This window comes from Hemitrygon akajei, chromosome 10 (assembly GCF_048418815.1).
Source record: "Hemitrygon akajei chromosome 10, sHemAka1.3, whole genome shotgun sequence".
In the NCBI taxonomy this organism is placed as follows: Eukaryota; Metazoa; Chordata; class Chondrichthyes; order Myliobatiformes; family Dasyatidae; genus Hemitrygon; species Hemitrygon akajei.
In genome coordinates this window covers 49,738,515-49,758,758 of record NC_133133.1, presented here as the reverse complement: position 1 = coordinate 49,758,758, position 20,244 = coordinate 49,738,515, and the positions used below count along the sequence as shown (strand labels likewise).

General features: G+C 40.4%; 1 protein-coding gene across 2 annotated transcripts in view; it reads left to right on the top strand.

Annotated features, from left to right (window-relative positions):
* ocrl (OCRL inositol polyphosphate-5-phosphatase) overlaps window positions 1–20,244 on the top strand; it is a 102,572-nt gene that overhangs the window by 31,266 nt on the left and 51,062 nt on the right. For both annotated transcript variants that reach the window (XM_073058247.1, XM_073058248.1), the window contains exons 3-7: window positions 2,023–2,114; window positions 5,024–5,062; window positions 6,550–6,657; window positions 13,759–13,878; window positions 15,567–15,675. In XM_073058247.1, the coding sequence (XP_072914348.1) occupies window positions 2,023–2,114; window positions 5,024–5,062; window positions 6,550–6,657; window positions 13,759–13,878; window positions 15,567–15,675 (468 nt within the window). The remainder of the gene's footprint in view (window positions 1–2,022; window positions 2,115–5,023; window positions 5,063–6,549; window positions 6,658–13,758; window positions 13,879–15,566; window positions 15,676–20,244) is intronic.

The following is a 20,244-nucleotide window of genomic DNA, read 5'->3' as shown; positions in this document are numbered from 1 at the left end:
TAGCATCATTTTCCAGTGGTCCAATATTTATTCTTACCTCTCTTTTACTTTGAATAAACATTTGGTGTCCTCTTTAATATTATTGGCTAAACAACAAAGTAAATCAGAGACTACAGTTGCAAAGTTTCACTGCCCAGCTGAAAATCAATAATTTTATGTTCAACGTAATTGATATGGGGAAACACTTTGTTTAAAAATCCAAGTCAATTAAGCTTGCAGTTGCAGTAAATTTGGCTCTACCTTTCTGTCAGTATCCTGAGCTTCAACCACATTCCAGTGCAATAAGTAGTTTTAGTTTGCTGCCTCCCATATTGTCATGTTTTGCAATTTATCAATTAATAATCCTAATTTGTTTCAGCCAGAGTTGAAAACAGCAATCTGGCTTCTGAGTGAGTTATCATAGTTTAAGCCCCATATCAGAGTTTGAATAGATAATCTGACCTGCCACTGCACCTCCATATTTGCTGTAATATTGGAAGTATTGCTTTCTGTGGAAGACATTGAATTGATATTCTATATTTTCCTCTTGGGGAAAAAAATCTTAGGAGATGCAATGGTGATTTTCTAAGTGAAGAGCAGAATAAAAGTGCCTAAGCAACCTACCTTTGCCTGTGTAGATGATTAGTGGATGATGCCTTGCAGAATTAAACATGAATTGCTTCTTGGTAACTACCATTTTATGGTATTATTTAATTGTATTGCTTGAAAAGTTGATGAGGACTATGCGTAAGTAAATTTGGAGTGCACTTGGATACCAAGATATATTTATATTTTTTAAAAAATCTGAACAGTAGTCTGCAGTGAAGAATGGCTGGGTTTGAATCTATTTGGAGATGGGAAACAATATTAGACACTATTTGTAACTTACAAAGGGTATAGGTCATCTTTTGACAATATGGTTCAAAACAGAGAAAAAAATGCATTAGAATATATGCTTAAGTGGAGCAGAAGTTAAACTAATACAATTTATGATTCTCTTAACAGAATACATCAAATTGAGGTCCAGATGTGCAGAGCTGGTTTATTGACCCAAGCTTTTGCTTAATAGTTGTGTTTCCCATTCCAAATGGGAATGCTCAATTTGGATTTATTATATAATTAGCCTTTAATGCTATTTTCATAATTATCTCAGCTATAGATATATTTTTGCTAGTTCAAAAACCTGAAAGCTAGCAACTATCGGTGGTTTATTCAAATGAAGTAAGAAATCTATAAAACTTATGAACCAGTTTGTAAAAACACTCAGGATTTGCACTTAAGCAGTCATCAATATCCTGAACATTAGCTGGAGTTCAGCTGTAACTTTGTGCTAATAAAATTATAACTTCATTTTCATTGTAAGCCTGGTCTTACATGGAGACAACACAATTGGGCTCAAATGACTGGTCTACTGTTATTCTTTCATTGGATGTAATCTGTGAAGTCATTTGGACTTCTTTTAAAAATCCTTTTGAAAAATTATCCCACAGGAGCTGCTTAGGTTTCTTATTATCTATGAATAAAACTATCTTGACCCGATGTATAAATATTGCACTTTTGTAGCCATTAATAGCATCTGTATTATATAGCATCAGTTTGATCCATTTTTCAAAGTGAATATTCCCACGAATGTAATCAGTCTGAACAGAATTATTGTAGTTAGTGTCTGTAAGTGATCTTAAAAAGTTGCAGTATCATCTTTGCCAAAAAAACAGCAAAACTTTTTGTAGCTGAAGAATTAATTCAAAGCTCTTTTTTTCACCATTTCTGTTGTGGTTATAATAGATCCCTGCATGTAAATTTTCAGTAATTAAATGCATTCTGCATTTTATAGCTTCCTCATCATGCTTTCAAGCATAGAAAATATGAAAATTGGATGTAAATAACAGACCTATAAATAAACATTCTGGTATTGCAGGTTTAAAGCTTATTTTGGCTTGCAAAGCATCAATTTTCTCATTTACAGTGCTATTAATATGAATTGCTTATGAACTGGTTGCAGTTAGTTAATGGTTTATTTGGTGGTGAATCTTGTTATTACAGTTTATCCATCTCTACAATTCTGGAAGCAAATGATGGAACTACTGCTTGTCAGACTGTGATCCCGATTAATAACCAGTTTCGCATTATACAAGGTATGAGAAAAAGCAACCGTGAGAAATCTTTATACCAAATGTTCCTTTTATAGTTCGGTATTTATCTGATGGAAAATATTATTGCATTTTTAATAATTTTAATGGGCTTGTCTCATTTGTAATATTATAAAATTGTAAGTAATTTGGAAATTATGCTTTTTTGTGTGATTAAGTGTGCTGTACCATGATGTGGAGAAGTAGGATGTGAGCTTACTGCTCTGTCATGGCTTCAGCCAAGTTGTTGGGCAGCTGCTGAGTGTAAACCAGAGCCTTAATGCATGAGAAAAAAAGGAAAGGAAATATAAAGTTTAACCTCCTATTCATTTTCTAGGGAATTTCTTGTACTTTGATAAATTATTTTAACCATTTTGGCAGAAAATCGACTTGAAGCAGTGGGACGAATCTTCATCAGTGATCCTTTTATTCTTATTAATTTATTGTCTACAGCTATCAGGAATTCTTGCTGTAAATCACTATTCTATGCTGTGAGCAAAAACTATGTGAGGAAAGATCAGCCGAGAAATGATAATGCAGTTGAAAATCACTGGGAATTAAAGAAGTTTAGATAGTCATGAATTAAGGTGGGTTGGATAGTCATGAATTAAGGTGGAAGGGTGAAGGAGAGCGCCACAGGATAAAGAGGAGTTGGCCAGAATTCAGTGGATACAGTTATATCAGAGGATGTAACCCCTCAGGAGGGGAAGCCCAATGTGCAGTCAATTGATGAGCCGTTAAAGCCATCAGTACAGAGGGATTGGAGTGGGAATGAAAACTCAAGAAATTACTTAAAAGTAGACCCAAGTGCAAGATGATTGAACTCTGCATCAATAAAGTCAGGTTTGTTTCCCGTTAAAGACAAATCAAGCCTTGCCTCCTGCTCAAGTTTGTCTTCAGTGTGACTGATCAGTGCCAATTATGACCATTAAATGCACAGGAGAGTTTTACACAAGTGACTGCAAGATGCATGTTACCCACTGTTTACTGTTAATGCATGTTCCTGACGACCCTTAATCATAAATGTGATTAAGTTTTGTGTAAAAGGATTTGATATTGCATGAAGATGTTGTGCAATACAGATTCGTTTCTTGAACACTATATTCATGGTTTGAAACAGAATTTATTGAACATAATGAGAGATTATGCCTTTATCACTCATGGTGTGTACTCTCCGTAACTTTTGGAGATCCTGATGTCAATAGGATCAGGAAAATGAAGCACCTGTGAAGCACATTGATGCAAGAGGTAATGTCTCTGCCTCAAATTTTGAGCCTCAAATGTCTCTGGGCTCAATCCTATCTTCCACTACTGCCTATTTTACTGTGTGGATTTTCCCTAAGTGCCCCTGTTTCCTTCAGTGTCCAAAAAGATGTGCTAGTTGGTTGTCTAATAAATTACTCCAAGTACCATTCAGAAATAAGACTATCAAGATACAGTTCATGGACATGTGCGAGAAAATGGGTTCTAGGTAAAATGATAGAAATTACTCTTACAGCCAGTATTGTCTCAATAGGTGGAACGCTTTCTAATGTCATCAAGAAATACAGGTCATGGTCCAACAATTGTTGAGGACACAGGAAGTTTGGAGAAGATTTTCAGTTTCTTCATTGTTTTTGTCAGATTACCAGCTCCTTATCCTTCAACTCTACAAACCATCATAACACTATTGCTGCCAGCCAGATGTATTTGAGCACATCTGATACATCATTGGTCTAATCTAATATTTGGACATATTCCTGCTGAAACAACTCAGTCTTGGTTGTTTTCAGAAAACATATTTTGACATATCAATTCACTCTGACCACCACCACCCTAAATCTAACTTTTTGAACATGCATGTTTCAGCTCTCCCAGTGAACTTTGTTTCTCTCCTTGATGTTTGTTGTTGAGCTGTATCTGTGTAATTCAGTTTTAATATAGCTAGTGCTTTTCTTAACATGGTTATCTCCAGGCCAAGTCTTAATCCATGAATGTTGATAAGCTGATAATCATATCTGTTAATGGATTTCCTTTAGGGCGGGTCCTCAAACTGGGGTCTACAGACTCGTCAGTTAATGGTAGTGGTTCATGGCATAAAAAAGGTTGTGAACTCCTGCAGTAGGACACCTGTGTAATAAATGAGTTAAAGTGTCTCCAGTTAATAATCAGAAAGGCTAAAATGTAGCTGTTTTGTACTCAGTCTAAAATGTGTTCTTTTGCCATTCACCTGTATTGTTTTACCATATCCACTACTTCAAATGGATATAGTATGCAATATGGTTAAATAGCAAAAGAACAACTATCTTCAGGGACAATGGCTTCCACATGTAAGCTTTTTTGCTGCTTTTCCTTTTATTAGCATGAAACTCTTACCAATTTTTTTTTACTTTTGGACTCAGTTTTTTAGTTATCTTTGTTTGTGTTCCCTACAGAGAATTTATTAGCATGAAACTCTTACCATATTTTTTTTACTTTTGGACTCCGTTTTTTAGTTATCTTTGTTTGTGTTCCCTACAGAGAATCCTAAGTTTACAATTACTTAATTTATTGGAAACTTACTCTGCCATACTTCGTCCAATTGTCCGAAGACACATTCGCTATTGACCTGTGTTGATTCTTGGTCCTACAGTACATTGAGTTTAAAAATCCTAGCTGTCACGCTTCTTCATGCTCACTATAAGCCTAATCTTGCTATTCTTCCTAATCTTTCTTCTTCATCATTCTTCAACCTTCCAGCTTTGGACTTTTATGCAACTTCTCATATTATTGATGGAAAAGACCTGTGGTGCCTTGTATAAATAAAATCCATCTTTAGTAAAGTTTAAGCAGTCTGTCATCACTGTCCATCACTACAATGAGAAATGTTAGCTCTCAACCCTAATGCAACGAACTGTCAAATTCTTCACCATAACCTAAGAATGTTTCATTTTCAGAGGCTGAAGAGGCACTTTTGATTGATGATCCTTTTACACGTGAGTTCCTAATTTCTAAATTTCATTGTAGAACTTGAAGTATTATTTTTGTTTGAATTATTAACCCTTGTTAACAAAGGTAGATATCCTGTAATTTGCTTAGTTAGTTTCCAGAGGATTTCATGTTTTTATATACCTCTCATCCAAATGCCAGGCCAACCTACCAATGCCATCTCTCTCCTTGTATGTGATTATACAGTATGTTTTCATCATTGATGTATCAAAGCTCAGATCTCTCCTAGATTAGACAGTTTCTCTGAATTCTCAGCTTCCTATTTAGAATTATTTTGCCTGATCTTAGACTGAGAAGTGATAATACATGGCAGTTGTGAAGTTGAAAATTAGTCAATTGCAATCCCTTGTTTCCCTTATTTAGTGGTGGGAACAGATGAGGGTAGCATGGTTTAATTTGATATCTGAATGCTAGCCTAAGTCAAACTTGGCAACTTTGTTTGTCCAAACAATGCAAATTGAGCTATGTTACTGAAGCATTTAGGACACAATGAATCTTCCCTGAGTGGGGGAGAAGCTAAGGTCTTGAGTGAGATTTTCTTTTGGTCTTGAAAGTTGAATTGCTGCTTTATGTATCTAGGAAAAGAGATAGAATTTCCAACTGAGGGGGATTGGACTACCACAAATGAGAAGAAAAATTCATTCTCTCCATTCTGTGTGCTACTAACTTAGCTCGTTCACTTAAATACTTTTACCTACTATTAATATTTTACCTGCTTCCTTAGGATAGATCAGTTGATTGCAGGTGCAAAGGGACTTCTGAGCTATATAATTCATCACTAGGCACTGCTTGCTTTCTCGGGTAGTATACCTCAATTAGATTGTTGTGGCTTAAACTCTACACTTGAAGACTTCTGGTGTATTTTATGAAAAACGGTTAGTGTTAGTGATAATCAATGGCAGAGCTGGCTTTTTCTTTATACAGAGAAAATGAGTTAACTGAAATTGATGCATTCAATATTAAGTCCCAGAAAACAGCAGCTCATCTTCTTCAAACTAATGTTAGGTCTCCTTACAACAATGCAGGAAGCCATAGTCAGAGTAAGAATGGTAAGGAATTCAAGTGACTGGCAGTTGGAATAAGGTTGCCCTGTGGACTGAATGCAAATGGTCTGCATTTGGTTTCTCCAGCATAAAGCAGGCCATATGGTAAGCACTAAATGCAATATGCGAGACTGGAGGAAATGCAAGTGAAATGCAAAGGAAGATTTAGGTCGCTTGGTGGTGGGAAGCAGTGAGGTTAAAAAAAAAGCACAGGTACTCTCACCTCCTGTAGATCTGGAAAATAATTCAGCCTACTTCCCAAATGCTTCTATGGATTACAGTTTTACTGCAATTAATGCCAAAATGGAATTCTGTTATCTGACCTAATTTGCAAATGATGAATTTGTTAGCTTCCCAAGTTTCAATGTTGATTAAAGGTTTATTATTCTATGCCAATATTTTCAGTTATTTATGCACTTTTATTGTCTTAGGGATATGTAGGGTCCGTATACAAGGAGACCAGGCTCACTGCTGCTTTGAACTGCCAGATGACGAGTCCTGCCTCAACTTCCTCACCGAAGTGAAAAAGGTTCAACAAGGTAGACACAAGCTTGAATTTAACATTGGAAAAAAAACAATTTTTGACAAAAATAAGACTTGATTTATTTTGCTCCAACAAAATGTACAGATTATAAAAATGCTTAAAATAAGCTATTTAAAGGGAAGATCCTGTTGCTGAGCAGACATTATAATAGTCCTAAATGGTAAGTGATGGTCTTTGTTTTGTAACTATAAGAGCAGAAGGTAAGAGCAGAATTAGGCCATTTGGCTCATTGAATCTGCTCCAGTATTTAATCATGGCTGATCCATTTCCCTCTCAGCCCAAATCTGCTTTCTGTCCGTAACCTTTCATGCCCTGACAAATCAAGAACTTATCAACCTCCACCTTAAATATACCCAATGATTTGACCTCCACAGCCACCTGTGTCAACGAATTCCAGAGTTCTCCACTTTCTAGCTAAAGAAATTCTTCCACATCTCCTTTCCAAATGGATGTCCCTCTATTTTTAGACTCTGCTGTCTGGTCCTAGACTCCCCCCACGATAGGAAACATCCTCTCCACATCCATTCTATCGAGGCCTTTCAACATTCAACGGGTTTCAATGAGATCCCCCTCATTCTTCTAAATTCCAGTGAGTACAGGCCCAGAGTAATCAGTCGGTTCTTGTATGGCAACCCTTACATTCCGAGAATCATTCTAGTGATCCTCCTCTGAACTGTCTCCAATGTCAGCACATCCATTTTTAGAAAAGAGGTCCAAAACTGCTCATGATACTCCAATTGAGGCCTTACCAGAGCCTTCTAAAGCCTCAATGTTACATCCTTGTTTTATATTCTAATCCTTTTGAAAGGAATGCTACCATTCCACTTGCTGTCCTCACCATGGAATCAACCTGCAGATTAACCTTTAGGGAATCCTGCACGAGGACTCCCAAGTCCCTTTGCATCTCAAACTTCTGAATTTTCTTGCCATTTTGAAAATAGTCTGTGCTTTTATTTCTTCTACCAAAGTGCATGACATACACTTCCTGACATTATTCCATCTGCCTGTTCTGTACCGGTTCTCTTAATCCAAGTCTTTCTGCAATCTCCCTGCTTCTACAGCACTATCTGCCCCTCTACCTATCTTCATGTCATCCACAAACTTGACCAAAAAGCCGCCAATTCCATCATCCAAGTCATTGACATTTAACGTAAAAGGATGCAGTCGTAACACAGACCTCTGTGTTACTAGTCACTGGTAGCAAACCAAAAAAGGCTCCCTTTATTCCCACTCTTTGCCTCTTCCATTGCTCTGTCCATGCTAGTATCTTTCCTGTAATACCTTGTGCTCTTGTTAAGCAGCCTCTTGTGCAGCACCTTATCAAAGGCCTTCTGCAAATCCAAGTACACAGCATCTATATATACTCCTTTGTCTATCCTGTTTGTTATTTCTTCCAAGTATTTCAATAGATTTGTCAGGCAAGATTTTCCCTTGAGGAAACCATGCTGACTTTGGCCTATTTTATCATGTGCCTCCAAAACCCCTTAACAGTGGACTCCAAGAAGTTCCCAACTATTGACGTCAGACTAACTGACCTATTATTTCCTTTCTTCTGCCTCTCTCCCTTCTTGAAAAGTGGAGGGACATTTGCAATTTTCCATTCCTCCAGAACCATACCAAAATCTATTGATTCTTGAAAGATCCGTAGTCTCTTCTGCCACCTCTTTCAGAACCCTGGGGTGTACACCATCTGGTTTCTGGTGATTTATCTACCTATAAATCTGTCAGTTTCCCAAGCACCTTCTCCCTAGTAACGGCAACTTCTCTCATTTCTTCCTCTTGACACTCTCAAACTTCCAGCATACTGCTGGTGTCTTCTGCAGTGGAAATTGATGCAAAATACTTATTCAGTTCATCCACTATTTCCTTGTCCCTCAGTACTACCACTCCAGCAGTTCACTAGCCACTCTTGCCTCTCTTTTAGAAACATTTTGTATGTTTGAAGAAACTTTTGGTATCCTCTTTAATATTATTGGCTAGCTTACTTTCAGATTCCATCTTTTCCTTAATAACTTTTTAGTTGCCTTCTGTTGGTTTTTAAAAACTTCCCAATCCTCTTAACATCCCACTAATTTTTGCTTCAATTCCCCCCCTTTGGTTTTTATATTGGCTTTGACCTCGCATATTTACCATGGTTCACATGTAGGCATCAGTCCAATGTCAAACCTGCCCATCTCTTACTGTGCTACAAGTTCATCTAGCTTAATCCTGTAACCATCTCACTGTGGCTCATAACAAACTTGGCTCATTAGATGAAATTAAAGTGGAAGTACATTTACAGACATTTCAACTTTAACAAACAGTTAATGGTAAAAAAAAGAGCCCATTGCAGTTAAACCAGTCTAGATGTGCACAGACGTTGGATCTCATTTTGGAAGTAGTCAGGATGCTTTGCTTTGATTGCTCACACGCTGAACCCACGTTCTGGATGAAGGACACCAACCACAGTTCAAACTTCCCTCAAAGACCATTTTGAACGAACTGGCTAACTCAGTATTGGCACTTCTTCCTTTGAACTATTTGTCTGCACCAAGCATTTTTACAACAGGGTCCCCTCTTCGGGTTGGATCCTCAGAACACCTTCTCTTGTGCTCTTCTCCACACCCCAAAAGACCTCAAACCAGACCATTGTCCTTCAGATATCTGTTCCCACTCAGCTCTCTCGAATGTTCCATGGCATCCCACCTTGATTGGCTGGCACAACATTCCTAGGCTGAGCAAACGCTGCTTATCTCAGCTGAAACCAAAATACTAGTCTTTGAAACTTAACTAACAGAGCAATTGCATTTGCAAAAAAGTGCTAAAATGAAATGCCTATTAGTATAGCAGTAAAAACACAATCTTAACCAGAGCATTACATTGCCTATCCTGTTGCACATTCAAATGTAACACCTTCAACCCTGTATTCATCATCCTTTATCATCTTGTCCTCCTTATACATTGCAACTCATCCTGCTGACTGATTGCAATTTTTCCCTATCAACAGCCTGCCCTTGCTAGTAATCTCGCTACATACTGCCTCTGTTTGTAAACCAACTACCCCATCCTTAGCTCTATCACTCCATATCCATTCCCCTACCAAATTAGTTTAATACTTTCTGAACAGCTGTAACAAACCTGCCCACAAGGTTATTGGGTTTAGTTGTATCCCGTTCCTAATGCATAGGTCGTTCCTTTCCCAGAGGAGATCACAATGATCCAGAAACCTGAACCCTTGCCCCCTGCACCAGTTCCTCGGCCACACATTTATCTGCCGAATGCTCTTATTCTTGCCCTCACTGGCACGTGCCACAGGCAGCAATCCAGAGATTACTATCCTGGCAGTCCTGCTTTTCAGCTTTCTGCCTAGCTCCCTAAAATCTCCTTTCAGAATTTCTTCATCTTTCCTACTATGTCCCTGGTTCTGTCAGCTCACCCTCCCCCTTTAGAACGCAGTGGACCTGATCTGAGACATTCATGACCATGGCACCTGGGAGGCAACCTATCATCCAACAATGGCCACTCCACTTGCCCCTGCCTTATTTTCATTCTCCCTTGCTAATGAATCCCCTTTACTGACTGGCCTCAGTTCAGTCTCCAAAAACTGCCTTGGAGTGCAGCTTTTTAAATTTTTAATTACGGGCCTTTGTGAAGTTCCCTTTTCTTCTCAAGCTCCCGTTTACTGATTGGCCACAGTTCAAACACTATTCCTTTGGCCTCTGACCAAACTGCATGTAAGCTTTGCACACCCTGCTGTTTTATAAGTTCTCTGAAGTCAGTGATTTTCAATGTGGGTACTGGTTAAGTTAATTGGTGAGGTTCAGTTGATTAAGTTACTTAAATTTCACAATAATTTTGCCTGTTGTAATTTTTCAGTTATTGGTGTCACACTGGAAATTCCTTTTGCACACCACAAGTTCTTTATGATGATCTCAGGCCTCTTGTGCTGCAATCAGCCTGATGCAGCTCACCTGGAGGGATTCCCTTAGTAATGTTTGAAGAAACCATTAAGCTTAAAGTTAATGATTTCACATTGCATTTCACTATAACCAATTAAAACAAATTGATTGTACTTACAGCCATATACTTTAGTAGATGTACAGGTTGACGACCACAAATCTGGAACGATTGGGACCTGTGCAGTGCCAGATTAGGGATTTTGCCAAATCACAGGTGGTTTGGTAAGGTTTAAGTAAATAATCCCCTCTAACTCACTTCATGATCACCTCACCCTACCTTTCAAGTAGCCTGTAAATAGTACAAATTGGATAGTAAAGGAAAAAAAATGACAAATGAAAAACAAGAAAAATGTATTGAAGTACAGTACAGGCAAAATACCTTACAAGGTATCTGTATTTACTGACAACAGAAGGTTGGTTATTATCACTCCCAAAGTAAAGAGTTGGATTGTACAACTAGGATTGTACACTTTCATGTCTGAAAGTGGGGTCATCAGGATTGCCTTGTGTCTCATCTTGAAAGACGATTGAATCTTCATGACCTGGTGGTGTGATGAAGTTGGCACAGCATCTTCAAGAATTGGTGATGGTGGTGGCAGCACACGTGGGTGAGGCGAAGTTGACGGCACTGAATTTTCAAGTGTTGACTCCTGTCTTCCACTTTTCTTAGCTATTTTTCTGAATAATTCCTTCAAGCTAACCTGTTTCATGTATTTTAGAACCATAGAATACTACAGCACAGTACAGGCCCTTCAGCCCTCCATGTTGTGCTGACCCATATAATCCTTTAACAAAAGTACTAAACCCACACTACCCCATAACCCTCCATTTTTCTTTCATCCATGTGCCTGTCTTAAATACCCCTAATGTGTTAGCCTCCACCACCATCCCTGACAAGTCATTCCAGGCACTCACAACCCTCTGTGTAAAAAAACTTACCCCTGATGTCTCCCCTAAACTTCCCTCCCTTAATTTTGTACATATGCCCTCTGGTGTTTGCTATTGGTGCCCTGGGAAACAGGTACTGACTATCCACCCTATCTATGCCTCTCATAATCTTGTAAACCTCTATCAAGTCCCCTCTCATTCTTCTACGCTCCAAAGAGAAAAGTCCCAGCTCTGCTAACCTTGCTTCATATGACTTGTTCTCCAATCCAGGCAACATCCTGGTAAATCTCCTCTGCACCCTCTCCATAGCTTCCACATCCTTCCTATAATGAGGTGACCAGAATTGAACACAATACTCTTAAGTGTGGTCTCACCAGAGATTTGTAGAGTTGCAACATGACCTCTCTTCTCTTGAACTCAATCCCCCTGTTAATGAAGCCTAGCATCCCATAGGCCTTCTTAACTATCCTATCAACCTGTGCAGCGACCTTGAGGGATGTATGGATTTGAACCCCAAGGTCCCTTTGTTCATCCGCACTCTTAAGTAACTGACCATTAATCCTGTACTCAGTCTTCTGGTTTGTCCTTCCAAAATGCATCACCTCACACTTGTCCAGATTGAACTCCATCTGCCATTTTTCTGCCCAACTCTGCAGCCTGTCTATATCCTCTTGTAACCTTCGACCACCTATAGCTCCATTCACAACTCCTCCAATCTTCGTGTCATCCGCAAACTTACTCACCCATCCTTCCACCTCTACATCCAGGTCATTTATAAAAATCACAAAGAGCAGGGCTCCCAGGACAGATCCCTGCGGCACTCCACTAGTAACCGACCTCCAGGCAGAATACTTTCCTTCCACAACTACCCTCTGCTTTCTTCCTTTAAGCCAATTTTTTACCCAAACAGCCAAGGTTCCACTTATCCCATGCCTCATGACTTTCTGGATGAGTCTCTCATGAGGGACCTTGTCAAAAGCTTTGCTAAAGTCCATGTAGACCACATCCACTGCCCTACCCTCATCAATTTCTTTTGTTGCCTCTTCAAAAAACTCAATCAGGCTCGTGAGGCACCATCTTCCCTTCACAAAGCCTTTTGGTCTTTCTTTGATTAGTTTATCTTGCAACATGTACACGTTCATTTCTTTCTTTCAGTAATAAAGCTGCATTGCTCAAGACCTTTTATCAATTCACCTGTCAGCTGAATTAACCTATCAATAGATACTGTTTTGCCTACCTCTGGACTTACAACCATCTGCACAATTTCAGTGTCAGTATAATAATGAACAGGAGGTTCATTATCATCAACTTTTCTTTTTGATTCTTTATATTATAAACTGCAGAAGAGCCAAAGTTATACAAGTTGCATATACTTGTCAAAGACACACCACTGTTGAGTTTTTTTTCAGAACTTCCGCTTTATTTTGCATATATAGCGTATGGTGTTTGCGGTTAACACCTCAAGAAGCACTTCCTTTATTCAATGAGGATATGACTGGAGCTAGATAAGCACAGTTTATAAAAGTAAATGCAGAATAACACAGAGGAATAATTTGCTTCTTTTAAAGACCCTACCAACAGCTAATTCTGTTAATGGTGCCACCAAAGCAATGGTGATGTTTTGGTGCAGTGATGTGTTACAACTAGGCTGGCGAAAATTTATGTTCTGACCAGCGGTGAAACTGGATTATTATTTGCTGGATTTGAATTGGTCGATCTGTATTTCATTTTTCAGTGAAAAACAGTGTGACTTTATCTTGACTTGCAAATTAGTTATTAAATGTTTAGTTTGTATGTAAGCATTGTTGCTAATGGCAGTAGGCTATTCACGGACGGCTATGGATTGAAGTCCATTTCACAAAATTAGATTATTTTTGTCATGTTCATGTAATATTTGTAAAAAATTCAATATGGCAACTTTTAGTGATGTACTGAGTGCATAAATGGCTTAACAGCTATCACTGAAAATGAATTATTTAACTGTTAATTTGTGTTTTCTGAAACTATTGATGCTTGCAGTAGATTACTTTTCAAAATTGATTTAACTTTAAAATATCCAAGCAAGTTAAAGTTTTCATATGCAATTAATTAACTAAATGAAGCATATTTGCTACCACCCAAGTATGGACTTCAGATTGAATTAGGTTAAATTTGACTCTCAGATTGAGAGATTTCCCATATCTTTAACAGGATACATTTATTGTCATGCTCATTTTGGTATTGGGAATCACTTGACTATTTGTAATTTTTCTTTCCCTTTTCAAAAATAGCTACATTTAAAAGCATTGGTGTTGAAAAAGTGGCGATGGATCCATTTGCAATGGAATCAACAGGTTGGCCCCAGTTTGGTCTATTACAACATGGCAAAGAAAGTGGAGCAAGTAAATCAGGTAAAGTTGAAATTACTCCAAGGCTTATGCCTAGAGAATGAAGTGTTGGTTTAGTAACCTATTTACTCTGTGGAGAAGAAAGTCATAACTGGATGATATAATCTGATTTAAGGTTTATTTATTGTTTAGTTCCTAAAGCCAACCAGAAATGGAATTTTCCCTGCATGTGTGGTTGTTTTCAGCCTCCTTTGCATGCAGTTCCTCCAGCAGATGCCTGTTGCTCCAGATTCTAGCATCTGCAGTCTCTTACATCTCTAGTAAAACAGGGATGTTCCAGCTATAAAGTACAGGTATTCCCCCCCCCCCCCAATCGGAAGATAGAGCGTTCCTATGAAACTGTTTGTAATCCGAAATGTCGTAAAACGAAGAAGCAATTACCATTAATTTATATGGGAAAATTTTTTGTGCGTTCCCAGACCCAAAAAAAACTACCAAATCAAAGCAAATAACACATAAAACCTAAAATAACACTAACATATAGTAAAAGCAGGAATGATATAATAAATTTACACCTTATATAAAGTAGAAATATTGTAGGTACGGTGTAGTTTCACTTATCAAACTCAGGAAGGAAGCGAACCAAAATCGATTTGGAGGAAAAAAATCGGCACGTACACACATACATACGCACATACATGCATGCGCAAACAACTGCCCGCGCAAAGGCTTCACGGTCATTGTAGTCTTTCTCGGGGTAAACACACGTATAAAGCGGGCGTCTTTTTTTCATAAAAGTGAAAATCCTCTATGGTTAGCGAAAACATACTACTGTAAGTCTTTCGTAACAGCGAGTTGTTGTAAATCGAACGTTCGAAAAGCGGGGGGCCACCTGTACCCTTGACAGCTTTACTTTGAGCAACTAAAAGTCTCTGGCTTCCAGAGATATTTGAAAGCTGTTAAAAGAGAAATAAACAATATATTTTAAATGAAATTAGTTAAGGACTTAAAAGATTAAAAGCATCTAATGAAAAAAAGTTTAAAAAACAAACTTACTGCCATACTACTTGTAACTCTAGGATACCCCAACACCTTTCCCACATTAAAATTGGTGGGATAACCAGTTCTTAACAGGATACAAGATCTGTGAGCTGATTGCAGTCTCAGCAAGCAGCAACTCAAATGCTGTACTCAATGAAAAGATCAGCAGCAGAGGTTATTTAAACACATGACTCCAGCCAATGGTAGGCAACTGTTGGACTTCCTTGACTATTTAAATGGTAAATGTCAGCTATCCCAACTAGCCAAAGCTGGACATTATTCAGACAAGTGACCACATGGAAGACTAATGAAAATGTGGTAAATAAAAATTAAAGGGAACAGAAGAGTTAAAGAGTTTTACACCAGCCTCCGATCTACTATATCCTAATCTCTGACTGGTGATGATCGCAACTGCAGTTTTCTCAAGGCTTTCTTGCCCTGGAGCTAATTAGCCTTTCAGTCTGCTTATTTGCAAGACGTGAAACAAAATAATATCAAGATCTCATTAGATTTTTTTTTAGTCTGCAGAGTTCCTACATTTTCACATTTCCAAGTTTCCTGGTTGCAGACATGATCTGTGTGCACAGGATAAATATCATGGCTGTTGGTTGCACTGTGGTTAATTCTGCAAGATTCCCTCTATTTAGGAAGAGGGTCAATGTGGCTTGAGGAAATCCTTAAAAAACTGATTACTTTTTCTTCTTCATTAGAGCTTGGGTTTGATGATGATTTCATTGATGTTATAAATTTGGAAAAGAAGAATCAACTGAATCAAGCTGGAAGCAGAGTTGCTCCTGTGGCAGTGTCTTCTCGTACCAAGTAAGTAAAGTTTTTATTGTACATTATTGGCATGAATTAACTGGGCTGAGTAAATCTGTCTACCACACTTGACTGGGATTGGAAGACAAATCAACTAAGATTTTATGCTGTTTTCCTGATCAGTATAGGAGGACAGTAATGAATTCTACCACAATAGCTATTGTTGTTAGGAATTTAAGAAATTAACCAAAGTTATTTCTTCCAAACCTGAAATTATCCGCTCTCACTGATTAGCCTGTGATATTTTGTTCTATTAAGTAGTTCATACGGATGCTGAAAGTGAAATTATCAGTGGGCAAGTGACAAATTGGAAGAAAAAGCAAACCAATCATTTATGTACACTTTTGAAGAAGCATTGAGAATTTTGTTTGCTCTTCTGTTTGTTGTTGGCTCATGCATCATGTTCAGTTTTTCACTCTGTAATGTAACTCTCCTACTTTCAAATCTCTTACTATCTTTCCTTTCAGTTAGTCCTGACGAAGGGTCTTGGCCCGAAACGTTGACAGCGCTTCTCCCTATAGATGCAGCCTGACCTGCTGCGTTCCACCAGCATTTTATGCGTGTTGCTTTAATTTCCAGCATCTGCACGTTTCCTCGTGTTTCGTTCTTGCTTCGGCTGGCAGCTTAATATAGGGGGTGCTAGCCCCCGGCCCAGCCAAACTTACGAAATCTCGTTTGGGTGAATGCTACATGATGTGTCCCCTGTTACAAATTAGTACCCCAAAATAACAAACAGTACATAATATGTGATTAAACGGTTGAGCCTTATAATTCTTACTTTGACTATACGATTAGTAAAGAAAACAAAAAAAAGAAAAAGGGCCCATTCTCATGAGACAGTCTACTGCACAATGTTGGAGATCACTGACCACCATCGACCTCCTCCGATTATCATTGACCTTTGGACCTTGGCTCCAAGTCCACTTGGTCCCGTGGTCTACCAACTCTCTCCATTCTCGTATTCTCTCCTCATCCCTCCCTGGCAACAGACCACGAAAATCTCTCTTCCAGACTCATGAAGAACATTTCTCTCATTGGATAGCCCCAGCATTCTAAACTCCATTATCTCTAGACATAACCCAAACATTGCTGCTACAGAGAAACCATTACATTAGCAATGAAACCTTACAGCATGTTACACTGTCCCCCCACCAAATTTAGTCGTGTCCTCATGACATTGAGATAATTCACCAACTCTTCCTGCAAAACACAAAGCACAGTCCAGGTGTAAAAGGCACACTCTGTTCCCCTGGTGCTACATAGGCCAGCCTATCTGGTGGTCTCCTAACTCTCAGACTTGCACACCCCCTCATCTAACTCTTCAGGTTCTGACACTACTGGGGATACTTCCGGTCTACTTCTCGAGGCCTCCCACCTGCAACTCGGAGTCCTCTGTTCCATAGCCAAACCCCGCTTCCTCCCCTGCAGAGTCCCGCTGCAACCCAGGCTGCCCTCAGATAGCCCCCTCCCCCCACTTCACCTGTCTCAATGGGAGAAGGGCTAGGAGTCTCTTCCTAAATCAATGGGGAGTTAGCGAAAGGCAGCATATACCACTCATCCAGGTCTTCATCCTTCGAATCAGTATCCTTCTCAGGGGTGGGGGCCGGCCTAACCTTGCCTGTTGGGGGCTCGGTAGTCGCCCCGCGTTTCTGCAGAGTCCTCTTACTAGGTGTAGGCTCCAAGTTGGGCTCTGGGTGGTTCCAGTGGAGAATCTTGACAGGCCCATTCCCATCCTCTGGTTTCACCCGGAAAACTGGTAGGTTTGGCATCTTACTGTCCACCACATAGAACGTAGCCACCCAGCGGTCAGCCAACTTATGGTTTCCAGGTAGCCCCAAATTCCTTATGAGGACTCTGTCCTGGCAGGAGTTGGGAGAACCTCACCTTTTGATCATACTTCCTCTTGTTCCCTTGATTCTGCTTGGCAGCCGTGACTCCAGCTAATTCAGAAGCCCTTTTCAACTCTCTTCTCATGTCAGACACATACTTCAGATAAATCTTCGGTGGTAAGTCGCCCTCGTCAGTCCCAAAACAAAGGTCAGTGGGCAACCTTGCCTCGCTCCCAAATATCAAGATAATATGGCTAGTACCCAGTAGCTTCAACTTGAGTACAGTTATAACTGTGAACCAGATGCCTAATATGTTGACTTCACCTGTTCTCCTTGCTGATCTCCAGGGTGATAGGGCATGGTCCTTGGCTTCTCAACTCCAAGCATGCCCAGTAACTCATGGATGAGTCTGCTCTCGAAATCCTGTCCCTGATCACTATGTATTTGCCTGGGAAGGCCATAATAAACAAAATACTTCTCCCATAACACTTTTGCCACCATAGACACCCTCTGGTCCTTGGTTGGAAAAGCCTGAGCATATCTGGTGTAGTGGTCCGTGATGACCAAGACATTCGCTTTGTTGCTGGCATCGGGTTCTATTGACAGGAAATCCATACACACTGGACCCAGGGGCCCCACACTCTGCAGGTGGGACAAGGGAGCTGCCCGCGTAGGCAGTGTCTTCCGCCATAAGCATCGAATGCATGACTTGCAGTATTCTTTGACCTCCGACTTCATTCGGGGCCAGTAAAACCGGTCTCTGAACGATCCATAGGTCTTTTCCACCCCCAAATGTTCAGAATCCTCATGAAATGATTTCAACGCCATCCTCCGTTACTTCTCGGGCAGAACCAGCTGGCAGTGCCAGGGTCGGTCTGGGGGTGACGTGACCCAGTATAAGATCTGGTTCTTCAACTCCAACTGAGGCCACTCTCGTAGTATTGGAGGCACTGACGCATGTTTCATCTCTCCACCTGAGCCACGTCTTCCTTTTTGACTGCCGCCAAAATGGTACCAATGCCCGGATCATCTTGCTGAGCAGCAGCCACTTCCCCAGAACTCAATTCTGGCAGCTGATTTGTCTTCAGAGCAGTCAGGTTACAGTAAACGTGGGGTATCGTGTCAGTCAGACTCCCCCAATTGATCTACTGCTCAATCTGGCTTCTCCTTTTCCTCTGTCTTCACGGTGATGGCAAACTGACACAGGGCCTTTACCCCTGGGGCAGGAACGCTCTCCCACACCTCATCCCTGACCAGTCCCTCATGCGCCCGTCGAGACAAAGCGTCAGCATCAACGTTCCTGCTTCCCGGCCGGTACATCAGGCTGAAATCATCGGCAGACAATGCCGCCAACCTCCAATGTCCTGTGGCATGTGGTGTCGCCAAGGTCATTATATAAGATAGGGGGTTGTTGTCCGTCCTCACGTCAAACTTGGCCCTGTACAGGTAGTCACTCAGCTTATCCACCACCGCCCATTTCAACACCAGAAATTCCAACTTGTGCATGGGAACACACACAAAATGCTGATGGAATGCAGCAGGCCAGACAGCATCTATAGGGAGAAGTACAGTTGACACTTCAGGCCGAGACCCTTCGTCAGGACTAACTGAAAGAAGAGATAGATTTTGTGTGTGTTGCTTGAATTTTCAGCATCCGCAAATTTCCTTGTGTTTGCACTTGCTCCTACCCCACCAAACTAAATTTCGGCATACCTCAACACTGTTTTATCCCCCCTTGTTCAATCCCTTCCCAGCTATGTTCGTGACACTTCTCATGCTTTGAATTTTTTCCAGTGATTTTAAGTTCCCTGGCCCCCACCGCCTTATTTTTACTGTGGGATGTCCAGTCCCTATATACCTCCATCCCCTACCAGGAAGGTCTCAAAGCGCTCCACTTCTTTTTGGATTCCAGACCTAACCAGTTCCCCTCTACCACTACTCTCCTCCATCTAGCGGAGTTAGTCCTTACTCTTAATAATTTCTCCTTTGGCTCCTCCCACTTCCTCCAAACCAAAGGTGTAGCCATGGGCACCCGTATGGGTCCCAGTTATGCCTGCATTTTTGTTGGCTTTGTGGAACAGTCCATCTTCCAAGCCTATACTGGTATCTGTTCTCCACTTTTCCTTTGCTACATTGACGACTGCATTGGTGCTGCTTCCTGCACGCATGCTGAGCTCATTGACTTCTTTAACTTTACCTCCAATTTTCACCCTGCCCTCAAATTTACCTGGTCCATTTCCGACACCTCCCTCCCCTTTCTTGATCTTTCTGTCTCCATCTCTGGAGACGGCTTATCTACTGATATCTGCTATAAGCCTATGGACTCTCACAGCTATCTGGACTGTTCCTCTTCCCACCCTGTCTCTTGCTAAAATGCCACCCTTCTCGCAATTCCTCCGTCTCCGCCGCATCTGCTCTCAGGATGAGGCTTTTCATTTGAGGATGAGGGAAATGTCTTCCCTTTTTAAAGAAAGGGGCTTCCCTTCCTCCACCATCAACTCTGCTCTGAAACACATCTCTCCTATTTTATGCACATCTGCTCTCACCCCATCCTCCCGCCACCCCACTAGGGATAGGATTCCCCTTGTCCTCACCTACCACCCCACCAGCCTCTGGGTACAACATATAATTCTCGGTAACTTTCGCCACCTCCAACGGGATCCCACCACCAAGCACATCTTTCCCTTCCCACCAATCTCCCTCCCAGCACTTATCCTTGTAAGTGGAACAAGTGCTACAC